The following is a 15,382-nucleotide window of genomic DNA, read 5'->3' on the forward strand; positions in this document are numbered from 1 at the left end:
TCTCTCATAATCCCCTCTGAGGTAGGAAAGTGCTATTATTCCCATTTTACAGATGAGGAACAGAGCAACAGAAAGGCTGAAAGATCGAAGTCACACAGGAAGTTTGTGGTGGAGCAGGGACTTGAAGTCCGTCTAGTGCCCTCACCACTGGACCATTCTTCCTCTCATTTCAAAAGTCAGTTCAAAACATAAATAAGGGATTTCCTCACATCCATCTCCAGAAGGTTATACATGCTTGACTCAGCTATTTCTTTGGACTCATCAAATTTCTCCAGAGCTTGGCGTAGCTCCTCATCAGGGAGCCTGCCTTGTCTTTTCTTTTTGTAATCAAAGTCCAGGCGTCGACCTTCCATTTTCTTCAGGTGGTGCTGAAAAATATGAAAGGGAAATAGTGTGTATATGATGGAAACAGTTTCCCAACTCCTCTTTCTTTGCTTTAAGTCCACTACATTCAGTCAGTCAACAGAGGTTGAAAATATATGCTGCCAATCTACTATACATCACAGTTTTATGGGAGTAAAGGAGCACAGAAAAGTGAGGTAGGTTTACACTTCAAAGGGAGCACCATGGCATTTTGTGTCAAAACATCAAAGCAGCTCCATTGCAGAGTGATTTACAGCAAGAGAACACAATGGCAAATTGCAGTGACACCTAGATACATGAGAATTGACAGTAATTTATAGTTTTATTTATAATCTAGAATTATCTGCATACTGTGCATATCCTCCAGGAGTTTAGGAACAATGTTTTCCTTACATTCTAGTTTTCTTTCCCAGTACAACTAAGGGGATAATTTTTGCAGTTTTCACAAGATCAGCAATGCATCTTAATTTCTGAGTGATTTATTAATTTACCAAACATCACTGCTGTCACTGTATTTAGTTAGCAAATTCCATATTAGGTTCACTAAAGCATTTTTTTTTAAAGAGCAGGTTAGAGAAACAGCTGTCAGGAATGGTCTAGATCAGTGGTCCCCAACCTTTTTGGCTGAAATTTGGGAGTGACGCCTTTCGATGACGTCACTTGTCGGCAACAAGTGTCGTCATCGAGAGGCATTCCCACTGAAATACCGCTGAAATTCGGCAGCATATCTGCGGGTGCTCTCCCAGGGGCCAGGTCGCGGGGGCAGGCGTCCACGGGCACCGCGTTGGGGACCACTGGTCTAGATAATACTTAGTTCTGCCATAAGTGCAGGGGATTGGACTAGATGATCTTTTGAGGGCTCTTCCAGTCCTATTATTACAAATGCCACTGGTGGCTCAGGGACTAAGAAAGTAAAGCACTAAAGAATGAGTATTTTAGGTTTTCATTACCAAAATACAAGAAAAAAATTGTGATCTGACATGATTCACTCAGCAAACACTGAGTGCCAAACTTTTAAAACATCAAGGTCCCCTTCTGAGGCTTCAATTCTACACTTACACCTACACTTAACTTTATCCCGGCAAGTGTCATTGAATGCACGTGTGAAGTTACTCACATGTGCAAGGGTTTGCAGAATTGGGACACAAATTTATACCAACAAGTGTGTGTGTGATGTCACTTGCACCAGCAAAAAACAAATGTGTGCATATACAGCATTTGCACATACAAATAAAGTAGCTGGCTAACTACTTAATTTGCACACACAAATGATGATTGTGTTTCAAATTCTGGGGAGTTTGTGGGTGCAAATCACCGGGCATATAGAACTGCAAGTGCAAATTCAGAGGCAGCTATTCAAAATCTGGATCTAAGGTAAGCCACCATTAACACTGACCTAAATTATTTAAATGCACACTAGAAAACCACTTATAATTTGTAAGTGAATTTTTTATGCTAGAATTAGAATACAGCAGCCAGGCTTGCACAATAATGGATTTTTCAAGACAGACAATGTGGTTTGTCACTAAAAATAATGTTGGCATTTTGCTCCTGATCACTTAAAAAAGCCACTGAATGGAAGGAAATTGATTTGACTTTTATTATTCAAAGAGGAAAAAAAATGAGGCCTTTTAGGGATTTACAAAGACCTTGAGCCTCACAGCTAAAGTAAGGGTCTTGAAAATATACGGGGTGTTTATTTGGCTTTCCAAAATCATGCAACTCCATCTCTGGCAATACCTGTATTTCTCTCAGATCTTTATCATGGAGATTCTGCAGGGGATCTATGAAGTTCTGCTTCACTTCAATGTCCAAAGAATCTTTGACTTCAGAAAGTTCTCTCATAGCTTCCCCAACATCACCCAAGGCTGGGCCTGGAATAGAAGAGTGTGTCTAGTTCACCTTAAATACAAACAGTGGGATGTGGTTCTGAAATTAATACAGAACAGAGCTGAGACACAGACCTCAGTTAGGAATAAAATTGAATCTTCAGTTTTAAATACATGGCAGAAAAATATGAGACATTGTGGGAAGGCCACAATTGATGCCATAGTTTTGCAGCCACAGAAATTGAACTGTACTTCAGAATCCAAGCTTTTTTTAAAATCAAAGGCCCATATGGTGGTAAAAGAAAACCTGCCAGAGATAAACCATCTACACTTGATGCAGTGTTGTCTTCTGTAGGCTGCAGATTTTGTGAAACAGTCATTCTATCAGAGGTCTGACCAGCCCTATTAATTTTAAATGGGGTGTGTTGACTCTGGCCATTTATATGTCAAAATCATTAGCAATCTCACTGCTGAGCATTTTATCAGAAACATCAAACTGACAATATGACAAACTGACTATTTATCCTGTAATTTACGATATTCCTAGTGACAAAACCTCCAGAAACAACTTCTAAAATTACTCACAGCCCAATAAAAAAATTATTCAGTGCTCTGAAAATACAGATTTGAAGGGAAGTGCAAAATAAAATGAATATTAAAAGCAGAGGGTATCCCCTGTACTGGCTATATTATTGATTTTTACCATTAATTCAATAACTAAATATTAAATTTAAAATCCTCAGTTTCAAAATTTAACTGAAGTCTAGTGTATTCAGCAGGTGATGTAGTTTAGCCCATCTCCCAGTACCTCAGCTGCTAGGTAGGAATCCAGCCCTACTGCTGGGAGAGATGATGTTCATTGCACCCCCAATATAGCCACCAAACATTGGCAAGATCTGGCCCCAGTGTTTTTGAACCTCCCCGACAACTGTGGTTCACAAAAACTACTCTTCTTATCTGTCCCATGAAGCAGTAGCAGAGAATCCAAAACTGCTTTGAGACTTGGAATGGAGGAAAAGAGTTTAATTTTAAATAAGTTGGTTATGAAACTAAGACCTGCACACCAAAAAAAGTAAGCCCGCCTAACAATGAATCCCAGTCATTAGCTTGGTCTCCCAAACAGAGGGCCTCACCAACATATTGTATAACCAGAGAGCCTGCCGTAGGCATCCAGAGGAATGATGACTAATACCTAGAAGCAGCATTACTAGGTAGGAACCTATGGATATAGCCATGCTGCCTTTTGCCAACATGATCATCGGGATTACACAGGAATTTGTTCAGATTACACTTTATTAAGCCAATTTGTTAAAAAGATGTTTGAAATTTATCACGCGAGAGAGAATTGATTTGAAAAAAAAAAGCCAGCACTGTTCAGCAGAATCAGTCCATGGCTGCTAAATTAATTAGTAGGTAATTTGGGTCTAGGAGGATTAAACCAAACCAGAAGGCACCTTTTCTTCTGTAGATGTCTTCATGCCAGGAATAGAATTTTATTAAAGCTTAGAATAGAAGAGAATTTTTGAGCTATTGTTCAAGCAACCTAGTAGTGTAAAACTGTCTGCACAGAGCTCCACACAAATGGGTTATGGAGATACAACAAGAACCTGTTGTAGATGTGATCTCACTGATTAGGCTGAAGATGACATCCACTGTTGAAACGTAACTTCAGTATTCCTTACCCAGCAAAACTCCCAGTGATTTCAATGGGAGTTTTGATGCATAACGAATGAGGAAAAGAGTGTGGACTAGTACCCTAAAATGTAGAGTTGAGGCAGCAGAAAGACCAGGTAGAGTGAGAGGAATTAACATTTTCAACTTATCATTGTCCATTGGATTCTTTGTTGTTGTTAGCCTTTATTCCATATCTGCAGTGAAGGTAGTGACATCCTTTTGTCAGAGGCGGCTCTAGAAATTTCACTGCCCCAAGCAGGGCGGCTTGCTGTGGGAGGCGCTCTGCCGGTCACCGGTCCCGCGGCTCCACCGGACCTCCCACAGGCGTGCCTGCGGAGGGTCCGGTGGTCCCGCAGCTCCACCGGACCCTCCACAGGCACGCCTGCGGGAGGTCCACTGGAGCCACGGGACCAGCGGACTCTCCGCAGGCACGCCTGCGGAAGGTCCACCGGAGCCGCCTGCCGCCCTCCCGGCTACCAGCAGTGCGCCCCCCGCAGCATGCCGCCCCAACCACGCGCTTGACATGCTGGGGTCTGGAGCCGCCCCTGCCTCCTGTAAGGAGTCTGAGGACAGGAGAGCTTTTAGCATGACTGTAGGAGGGTATGAACTCCCTATAATAGTATCGCTTCTGATCATTCTACTCTTTTGGTCAGAATGCATCATTACAATGTACACAGTAAGGCGGTATAAAGCCTATCTAGATATCACCCCAAATGAAAATGGCTTGGCTTTCACCAGTCAGAAAACAATCTCCACTTCCCATCCTGGGAAGATATTGGATCTACATCATCTTGATTGACATAGGCCTGCTGGGAATTGAATAGTCTGACGGTATCTGGGCTTTGCATTTATTGCAGGCTGTTCTCCAAAGCTCTTACTCTACACAAGCACTAATATACTCGCATAATTCAAAGGGAAGAAACCACATTACCAAAGTTGCATTCATCTCCGAGTTCTCTTCCAAACTTCAGCATAGCTTCTGCCAATAAGGCCTCAGCCTGTGGGTAGCCAGGTCCTTTTTCCTGCCCTCGAATTTTTGACATTGTGTTGATCATGTTGAGTTTAGCTCTGGAAGCTGCAAACAGACCAATAACAGAGTTACAGAAGGGCAGTAAATGGGGTATAGACTTTATAAATATTGTATCTTAAACTGCAATAGGTAGAGTACAGGAGAGCTCCCTTGTGTTCTCAAAAAAGAAGTACTAAGCTACTTGTAACATGTTCAAAGTACAGTAGAAGTTGCTGTTGACAACGTATGTCAGATAAATTGAAGATTCACTCTCAATGTTCAGCAAATTTTTGGAGAGAAGGGGTGAAATCCTGGCCTCACAGATATCAACAGGAATTTTGCCATTGACATCATAGGTGCCTTATTTGACCTGGAATGTTCAGAGTGGAGACCTTATACTGCTCCCTATGAAGTCCATGTCAAAATACCCCTGGATTTCAAGAGAACAAAAAAAAACCCAGGAACAGTCTAGGGACTAGTCACTGATATCCATTGCAGCTCAGGGAGTGGAAAACGAAGGAAGCTCTAACCCATTTACATTCTCCCAGTCTTCAGGTCACTGGGCAACAATCCAGTCTCAAGGTACAATCTAGATTGGTTTCCCAAAAGGCTGGTACAGCAGCTAGGGACCAGCAGGGTATACTAACTCCTCTGCCACACTCCCATATGCCCAGTCATATGCCCTATACTGCAGCTGTGGTAGTGGAGAGGGGGCACAGAAACCACTATCTTGGGAAAGCCTTAGATAGCCAGTTAAGCCATCACTGCAGCAGCTTTGCACCAGTGGATGACCAAAGATGATGCATTCGGGGCCAGAATCTGGTCCTCCATATTTCCTAGATGTAATATTTGTCTTTATTTATTTATTGAATATAAAATATATCAAATATGATTTCAGAAAATTTGGGCATATAGAAGCCTGCAATCCCCTTGTTATTTTTACTAGGATTTTGGGAAGACGCCTGGGTTGATATCAAAAAGAAATTGTGTTACAGCTCATATTTTCTCTCCAATACATCAATGCAAAAAAACTTCCCCACCAAAAAACAGTGATTGTTTAAAAAGACACCTGGACTATCAGAATTGATAAAAACAAAAACAAAGATGAAGAAATGAACTAATTCAATAGCCCATATTGTGTGGTGAATGCTGCCACTGCAGAAAGAGTTTGTAATGGCATATAAAGTGTGTTTTCATAGAAGATTAGGGTTGGAAAAGTCCTTAGGTCATCTAGTCCAACCCCTTGCTCAAAGCAGGACCAACACCAACCAAATCATCCCAGCCAGGGCTTTGTCAAGCCAGGCCTTAAAAACCTCTAAGGATTTAAAACCCACCACCTCCCTAGGTAACCCATTCCAGTGCTTCACCCATCATCCTCCTAGTTAAATAGTGTTTCCTAATATCCAGCCTAGACCTCCCCCACTGCAATTTGAGACCATTGCTCCTTGTTCTGTCATCTGCCACCACTGAGAACAGCTGAGCTCCGCCTCTTTGGAACCCCTCTTCAGGTAATTGAAGGCTGCTATCAAATCTCCCCCCTCACTCTTCTCTTCCACAGATTAAATAACCCCAGTTTCCTCAGCCTCTCTTCATAAGTCATGTGCCCCAGCCTCCTAATCATTTTCGTTGCCCTCCACTGGACTCTCTCCAATTTGTCCACATCCTTTCTGTAGTGGGGGACCCAAAACTGGACACAGTACTCCAGATGTGGCCTCACCAGTGCTGAATAGAAGGGAATAATCACTTCCATTGATCTGCTGGCAATGCTCCTACTAATGCAGCCCAATATGCCGTTAGCCTTCTTGGTAACAAGGGCACACTGCTGACTCGTATCCAGCTTCTCATCCACTGTAATCCCCAGGTCCTTTTCTGCAGAACTGCTGCTTAGCCAGTCAGTCCCCAGCCTGTAGCGATGCATAGGATTCTTCCGTCCTAAGTGCAGAACTCTGCACTTGTCCTTGTTGAACCTCACCAGATTTCTTTTGGCCCAATCCTCCAATTTGTCTAGGTCACTCTGGACCCTATTCCTACCCTCCGGCGTATCTACCTCTCCCCCTAGTTTAGTGTCTGCGAACTTACTGAGGGTGCATTGTATTATATTTCTAATATTTCTGATATTTTATTCTATTTCTAATTTTGTCAACTACAATAAATAAGCAACTGTACCATTGTAAATCATTGCACAATAGGAAAAATTTAAACCACAAAACAAACATACATTTAAATATTTCTGTGAGTCTGATCTGATTTAAATTCAGAAGAGCAAAGGCAATTCAAAATTAAGGATGACATGCCATCTGTAATCCTTCCTGTTGTGCATCAGTATTGCAGCACAGATGCAAGATTATTCAGTATTTGGACACCACAGGAGTACATAAGCACAATGGATCCAAGAATTATTTTACTCTTGGCTCAATTCACTCTTAGTTGAAATACTATGAATGAAGATCTGGAGACTACTGCTGCTGCTGCTTTTCACATTGTGGCTTTTATGTGCTAAAACCAGGACATTGTCTAAATACATATTTTGCCTGTGAAGAACATTATGAAAGAATAGCATATTTTGAGCATAGTGTATGTTTTTGTAAGAGTCTTCTCACTACCCAAAAGTGCCACTGGACCATACTATTTTGAATTTTTGATGCTATAGAACTACAGGCAACAAACTGACAATCCAATGAGAGAGACTCAATTTTAATGAGATGTCAGCAGCACACTCCACCTCTGTGCTGCAAAAGGGAGCATTCCTCTGCTATTGCTGGGTTGGAAGATGTCTGACACTTTATTCTCTTAGCGCCTGATCCAAGGTCCATTGAAGTCAATGAAAAGATTCCTGTTGTCTTCAAAGGGCTTTGAATCAGGTCCTTAATATGCCAGGGTTAAAAAAAAAAAAAGGGCAGTCTGCTAGCCCTCATGTTACCCCCGGCTAATGATCCTGAGATGGGTGAGGAGAAGAAAAGAAGCTGGGGAACTATAGGAAAGAAAAGAGATGAGGGCTCTGACAATGGAGCATAATGGAGAAAACAGAACAAGGGGTTGGGGTAAAAGATAGGAGAGAAAATATTGGAGCATGAGGAAAGAAAAAGTACAAATAGCAGAGAAAGGGAATGGTGAAGAGAAAGACAAAGACAAATGGGAGACAAGGGGAATGTTTTTTAAGAAAAAAAAGTAGAGAGAAACAGGAAAAGGAGAAAAATACAAGAGAATAAATAAAAGGAGGGGGCACACTCTGGCCAGATAGGAAGGCAGGGTGAGGGGGATCAAAAGCAGAGAAGAGAATTGTCAAGGCTCATTCCCCACTCTGGCACTTCAAGTGTAGAAGGTGGGGGCCCGCAAGGATTCTAAATATTAATACTGACCACTCCAGGTTTCTATCAACTCCCAAGGTTACAGTTTCTCTCTGACCTTGCATGGGTAGATGCTGCCACCAACCAAGTGCAAAAAACCCCTTTGGACCCAGGAAGGAGCACTTGGGAATTCCTCCCCGTGGGGTACCCTCAAGCTCTTTCACACCCCCACCCCTCCGGGGAAGAGCTGAGAAGAAAGCAGGAAATCAGCTGTTGCCAGCTGCTAATTAAACAAAATATGCACAAACCTCTTAGGACACCAAAAATCAAATCCTGTTCTTAAAAAAAATAAATTTTATTAAAAACAAAAAAAATACCATATATACTCGTTCATTAGCCCGTTCATTTATAAGCCGACCCCCCAAAACAGATAGGTAAAAATAGCTGTATGACCCTTTCATAAGCAGACCCTATATTTCAGGGGTTGGAAAACTTTGGCTCCCGGCCCGTCAGGGTGAGTCGCTGGTGGGCTGGGACGTTTTGTTTACTTGGAGTGTCTGCAGGCATGGAGCCCCTCAGCTCCCTGTGGCCACGGTTCGCCATTGGCTGGGAATGGGAAACAGCGACCACAGGGAGCTGAGGGGTTCCATGCCTGCAGACACTCCGGTAAACAAAACTACAATGTATTAGATCAAGGATCAGCAACCTTTGGCACGCGGCCCACCGGGTAAGCACCCTGGTGGGCCAGGCCGGTTTGTTTACCTGCCACGTCTGCAGGTTTGTCCGATTGCGGCTCCCACTGGCTGCGGTTCACTGCTCCAGGCCAATGGGGGCAGTGGGAAGTGGCGGCCAGCACATCCCTCGGCCCACGCCGCTTCCCGCTGCCCCCATTGGCCTGGAGCGGTGAACCGCAGCCAGTGGGAGCCGCGATCGACCGAACCTGCGGATGCGGCAGGTAAACAAACTGGCCCGGCCCGCCAGGGTGCTTACCCTGGTGGGCCGTGTGCCAAAGGTTGCTGATCCCTGGATTAGATATTCAATTAAATGATTCCATAGAGTTTAAAATCATCAAATTTTGGTGTAGACCCATTTATAAGCCGACCCCCGCTCTTTGATGCGTCACTTTTTTACCAAAAATATTCAGCTTATGAATGAGTATATATGGTACATCTGGAACTTAGGCTTTTGCTAGATTTAAAAAAAAAAAACACTTAAAAAAATTAAACACGAAGAAAAATCGAGGTCCAGTTTAAAGGGTACAAGCAAAGCAAAAGCACTTGGGATTAGCACAGAGGAGTCCACAAGCCAATAAGAAATAAACAGAGATAAACCTAATTGCATCTTTCTAGACATTTTCTGATCTACTTACATATCTGGGGTTTCAAATGAGTAGTCTCTACATATGATCTGATGGTTTTTCATATCTGGCTTAAAGCTGCTTACAGCATTGCTGCTCTGTGTCCTCTCTCCAGAGAACAACCACGGACAATGGGAAAGTTTTTTCCCCAATTTTAAAAAAGTTTTAGCCCTCCCATTGTCTCTTTTGGTCAGGTGCCCACTCCCTTCCTTTTACCTATGGGCTTTTTTAACCCTTTACAGGTAAAGCGAGTAGAGAACAGCTACTAACAGGGATTTTACAGCTAACTGGCTGGCTGGGTGTTCACAAAAGGGAGATGAAAAGAAGAGTAGGGGAAGGGGACAAATAGATGAACAACAGAGGAAAGCAAGCATGACAAATACATTAATTAATTCATACAATTATGAAGCCAGAAAGGACCATTGTGATAAAAAACATGTCACCTGTAAAGGCATTTGAACCCTGGATCTGCAGATTAAGAAATTCATTATCTACCAATTGAGGGATCCATATGAATCCATGTTCCTACATTTCACAACCTGCTAACATGATACTAAACACAAACACAGTCTGTGTCTGCACAGTGTTTAACATTGTATTCTAACACAATGCAATTTTCCAGTGTGTACAGACCAGTTCTCCATATCTCATTCACTTTGAGAGAGAACTCACAACACTGAAATAAATAAATAAGAACAACAATCAGTTTAAAAAACTGCCATAAATAGGAGTTTAAAATAAACATTGCTGGCAGCTTCAATTTCTCACTCTTTATATCTGATGTCACATTCCTTCTGCATTACTTTTTAAGTCAGCCACATTCAACCCTGGACTTTCATCCTATTCATTTTTTGTTCCCTTCAATCTCCCGTTAGGTTATTTTCATGGTTAGGCAGTTATGTAATGAATTTTTTTTCATTTGTGATATCCTCAAACCCGACTTCCCTTTCAGCAAATTCACTGCTCTTCTGTTAACAATATGCTTTCTTTTCCCTGGAGTGTGACTTCATTAGCTTTCGAGTAAGGCTGATCAGTAATGCAAAATCAAGCTAACCACACCATCATGAAAAGCTTGTCCTATTTCCGATTTCTTCATTCCAAGTATATACCAATGCCAGGTAAAGGATAGTTTTTAATTTCAAATTAAAAAAAAAATAAACTGTGTCAAACTCAAGCTTTGCTAAACTCTCACATCCCACCCCGCAGAATCAGATCTCTCAGGGTGCATCATATTAATCAGTAGAGCTGTATTTCATCTCAATCTTCTCCTCCCCTCCCAACAAAAAATATTTTATCAAAGAAAACAAGTTTGTGCAGAAAATGTTTGTCTCCTTAGAAATTTTCTGCATGTCCAATGAAAATCAAAATCCAAGCCAAATAGGAAATGTTTCTGTTTACAAAAACCAATAAGCCAGTGTTATGTTTTCTGATAGCTGGCACTTTTGTGGTATCTCATCAAAAAACAAAACCAAAAAATAATTGTAAGAGGAAATTTGGGTGAATTTTAAAAAAAAAATTGGGAGAAAAAAAATGGTGTTTCTCAACCTGTTCTATTTACTAAGCAGACTTCCAATGAAGCCATGGCCAGATTCATTGCTAGCTCCAGTTGCTTTATGCCTCTCCTGCTTTGCAAAGTAACTGTAACCAAGCAGTTAAGTTGGGTGTATGGCTACCTTTGCACTGCCAGATAGCTGTAAAGAAGCTGGAGCTTGTGGCTGAATCTGGATCACACTGTTGAATGCCTCAGGCTTGAAAGGAGCTAACAATTTTACCACTATGTCCATAATATGTATCAACCTTATTGCTTTCTCTGCCGAGTGCTTGTTGACGATGATGAACAATGAAGCTTTGGATCCTGTAGTAAACAGTGCTCCATCAGTTGACATAAAAAACACGTTAATTACCATTGCTTTCTGTTTAGTGCTTAAACTCAAATATTATTCTCTCCAGTTTTCATCGTCAGTGGCAGTGTCATCAAATTCTTTACTGCTGTGGTCTTGCACACAAATATTTCCAATTAAGCTGTGCCAGTCACATTCTTTGATTCATCAAATTGGAGGGAATCTGTATTACGCAGATTCAAGTAATTTTCCAGTAGTTAGAAGACCGCCAGTGATGCAGCATTCCTAGTCACTGTATTTGCACACAATTGTATGTCATTAACTGAAAACACAGGGCCTAATTTTCCTCTCATGCTAGTTTTACACTGGCATAACTCCATTGACTTCAGTGGAGTTGTCACTGATTTGCACTGGTGTAAGTGAAAGGAGAATCAAGCCCTTAATTTCATGGGTTATTTTGGAAATCTTTGAACCAGGTTTGAGTTGTTTAAGTTACTGCCTCATTTATAACTGCACCATCAGTGACTACTTTCTCAAGTCTGGCAAGTACGTTCTGAAAGGTCTTTCAGTGGCAGCCTTCTATTTGTCTAATAGTTTTTAAATAATGTCTGCTAAGTGATCAAAGATCATTTACGGACTAGCTTTGCAGACTCCACTTCCAATTCCAGTCTGCAGACTAGTAAGAGTGGTGCTGGTTTAGCATGAAAGAGGCACACACTCCTCCATGAGCCTTGTCAGCAATCCTTCATGTTCCCCACTGTGCCCAAAAACCAACTGTTTGGTTTCTGTTTGGAAGATAGAGCTCAGTCACTTATGATTCCATTTGGCTTGCTTATCTCTGAACAAGAAGCCTCTGCTCCCTTCCCCAATTCATTGCCAGGGTCTCTTTCCCTCCCCACCACTGCCAGTGACTGCAGTGAGGAAGGGCAGCTAGCTGAACAATACAGGACAGCTTCATTACACTAGAGGCTACCCCTCTGATTACACTAGAGGCTACCCCTCTGATACTTCATTACACTGTCTCTTCTCCACATAAGCTCACTGTAGGGCAAAAAGAGCTGCTGTAGCCCCTTGTCCCTTCTCCCAGTCCTCTGCAGGCTGGGCTAGCCAGCCCTGCATCTTCCTTTTCCCACTCAGAGTGTGAAGACCTGAGGAGAGGGAAGAGACAGGGAAACAGATAATTTGCCCCATTCACATGCCAGAGATCTTCACCCTCTTCCTTCAACTTGAAGGGCCTGCAATTCTGCTCTGTTGCAGTCCCCTCACTTGGCTGCATTAGCTGGTCTCTCTCGGTCAGACACTGCAGGGGTGCTGCAGACAGAGCGAGCTGCTCTTTTGGCTGGACGGGTGAGATGTAAAGTGATTTTGCTTAAAACATTTATCTGACCTAACTGCACCACCTCAGCCAGAAGACCATCCAGCTCGCTCTCGCTGAAATAGAATATCTCCTGGAATCCTTCTTCCGTACTTGAATGTCTCCTGTTAACTCAGCCCTAGGCCTCCTAGTTCTAGTTTATACACTGCATTCATGTTCTATTATGTGGAGCAGGGACTAGAAGTCGGGTGTCTAGTTCTCCCCTCAGTCTTTCCACTTACTCCCTTTCACAAATCTCTCAGGTCTCAACCCTGCACCCACTGAAATTAATGGGAGCTTTGCAATTGATTCAGCAGGAGGAGGAACAGGCCCCTGGCTGGTCACTGAAATGGGGATAATAAATAATAATCCCCATTTCATAGCGATATTGTGAGCCTCCAATTCTCAACTGTTCAAATGTGCTGAGTGCAGCCTCTGAGACTGCGGTGGCTCGCATGGAAACAGCTTCCAGCCCCACAGAGAAGTCAGCATTTTATAAAGAAACTAACTTTACTATTCTCCTCACAGCACAATTTGAGTCAATACTCAAACGTGAGTAAAATAGAGGCATCTACTTGGTTAACTGCAGGTTTTTTGTTTGAATCAAAAGTAGTTTCAGTCAGAGTCACAGCTCCTCACCTCTCAGCAGCAGGCAGCATGGTGAAGTAAAAACTGACAGTGCTGACTGCCACACAGATTGGACTTTCTAGGAGCTAGGGATGTTATTTATTTAGGCAATGACTATAACCATAGGAGTTGTGTTAGCAGCTCTCCCTGCTGCTAGCAGAGAACTACCAAAAATGTAGAAATGCAGCTGCTAGCAGGATAGGGCCCTCCCAGACAGAACTCCTCACCTTTGCTGTAACCACCAGCTATGCCTTTCCCACCCAGTGTTACGGTGGGAGGATTCCTGCCTGTGTCACAGTGTGAGGCAGAGGAAAGGAACCACTGAAACACAAGCACATGCCTGTGTCATAGTATGAGGACATCTACACACCAACCCCAGCTGACCACTTCTGTGTCATGGTACAAAACAGGAAGGAGGAAAGGTCAGGGCCGCCCAGAGGGGGGGGCAAGAGGGGCAATTTGCCCCAGGCCCCGGGCCCCACAGGGGCCCCCACGAGAGTTTTTCGGGGGCCCTGGAGGGGGGTCCTTCACTCGCTCCGGGGGGCCCAGAAAACTCTTGCGGGGCCGGGCCCAGGAGCTTCTTCCGCTCCCGGTCTTCGCCGGCGGGGGGTCCTTCCGCTCCGGGGCGGAAGGACCCCCCACTGGTGAATTACCGCCGAAGCGGGACCCGCCGCCGAAGTTCAGCTCGGTCTTCGGCAGTAATTCGGTGGCGGGGGGCCCTTCCGTTCAGGGACCCGCCGCCGAAGTGCCCCGAAGACCGGGCTGCACTTTGGCGGCGGGTCCCGCTTCGGCGGTAATTCAGCGGCGGGGAGGCCCCGCCGCGGGTCTTTGGGGCACTTCGGCGGTGGGTTCCGGAATGGAAGGGCCCCCCGCCGCCGAAGACCCCAGGCCCCTGGAATCCTCTGGGCGGCCCTGGGAAAGGTGGTAGCAGGGAGACCACTCCAAACCCCTCTGCCCTCTCCTGTGCACTTCTAGGGGGACGAGACTTCTGTGAATATATAAAGTTGAAATAAAAATGTGTGTGGGGAGCTGCCTAAAGTGGGAATTGAATTCACAAGTGAAGACTGCACTGCATAGCAGCACCCCAGAGCTCTAACTGCTTTTGACAGTAGGCTTGCTAGTAATCAGCTTTCTCCAGAAAGCCTCATGGCAGGGTAGGGGCAGTCAGGACGTAATGACAATATGTTAGCTGTCTATTAATTATACATGTTTTACATCACTGTTAGATTATTGATCTGTTTCACACAGCATATGGAATTCTTACAGGATTCATATATAGTGTTGATACATTACATATGACTCAAATGTTCCAGCTCTATAATATTTAAAATACATTTTTATGATTCTGCCTTGGTTCCTCTTGGTTAAGCTGCCTGCCTGTTGCAAGTGCTGTCTGTTCTTTCTGTCTGACCTCTGCAAGCCAACCATTGCAACACTCAAAAATGGACCATTCTATCACACTAGCCCAGTGTTTCTCAGTGACCAGTCTGTGGTCCAGAACCAGGGTTCCTGAGATGTCCCTGACAGTACAGGAAGCAAGCCTGTCCCTGGTATCAAAAAGGTTAAGAAGCACTGCAGTAGTCTATCCTTCCACCAAACCTGAGTCTTCTGAGTGCCTGTAGCACCAATCCAACAATGAGCTCCATGCTGGCAGACCCTGCATGAGCATGGAGCCTTACTCAGGGGTGGCTCTAGAAATTTCACCGCCCCAAGCAAGGCAGCTCTGCCGGTCGCCGGTCCTGCGGCTCCGGTGGACCTCCCACAGGTGTGCCTGAGGAGGGTCTGCTGGTCCCGCGGCTCCACTGGACCCTCCACAGGCACGCCTGCGGGAGGTCCACCAGAGCCGCCTGCCGCCCTCCCGGCGACCGGCAGAGCGCCCACCGTGGCATGCCACCCCAAGCATGCGCTTGGCGCACTGGCGTCTGGAGACGGCCCTGGCCTTACTAAAGCACTGTGCAGCAGCAAGGCCCGAGGAGGGAATCCTGTAAGTTGCGGCAGCCATGTGTGTATTTTTAAATGCGGAGCAAAGATTTTCAGAAGT

The 15,382-nt window shown here is 44.1% G+C and overlaps 1 protein-coding gene across 3 annotated transcripts in view; it reads right to left on the reverse strand.

Moving 5' to 3' along the window:
• Nucleotides 1-15,382, reverse strand: part of SH3GL2 (SH3 domain containing GRB2 like 2, endophilin A1) — a 138,984-nt gene that overhangs the window by 10,242 nt on the left and 113,360 nt on the right. For all 3 annotated transcript variants that reach the window (XM_039545612.1, XM_039545611.1, XM_039545613.1), the window contains exons 4-6: nt 4,798-4,941; nt 2,104-2,237; nt 210-368 (exon numbers count right to left, since the gene is read on the reverse strand). In XM_039545612.1, the coding sequence (XP_039401546.1) occupies nt 210-368; nt 2,104-2,237; nt 4,798-4,941 (437 nt within the window). The remainder of the gene's footprint in view (nt 1-209; nt 369-2,103; nt 2,238-4,797; nt 4,942-15,382) is intronic.

This window comes from Mauremys reevesii, linkage group 6 (assembly GCF_016161935.1).
Source record: "Mauremys reevesii isolate NIE-2019 linkage group 6, ASM1616193v1, whole genome shotgun sequence".
NCBI lineage: Eukaryota > Metazoa > Chordata > Testudines > Geoemydidae > Mauremys > Mauremys reevesii.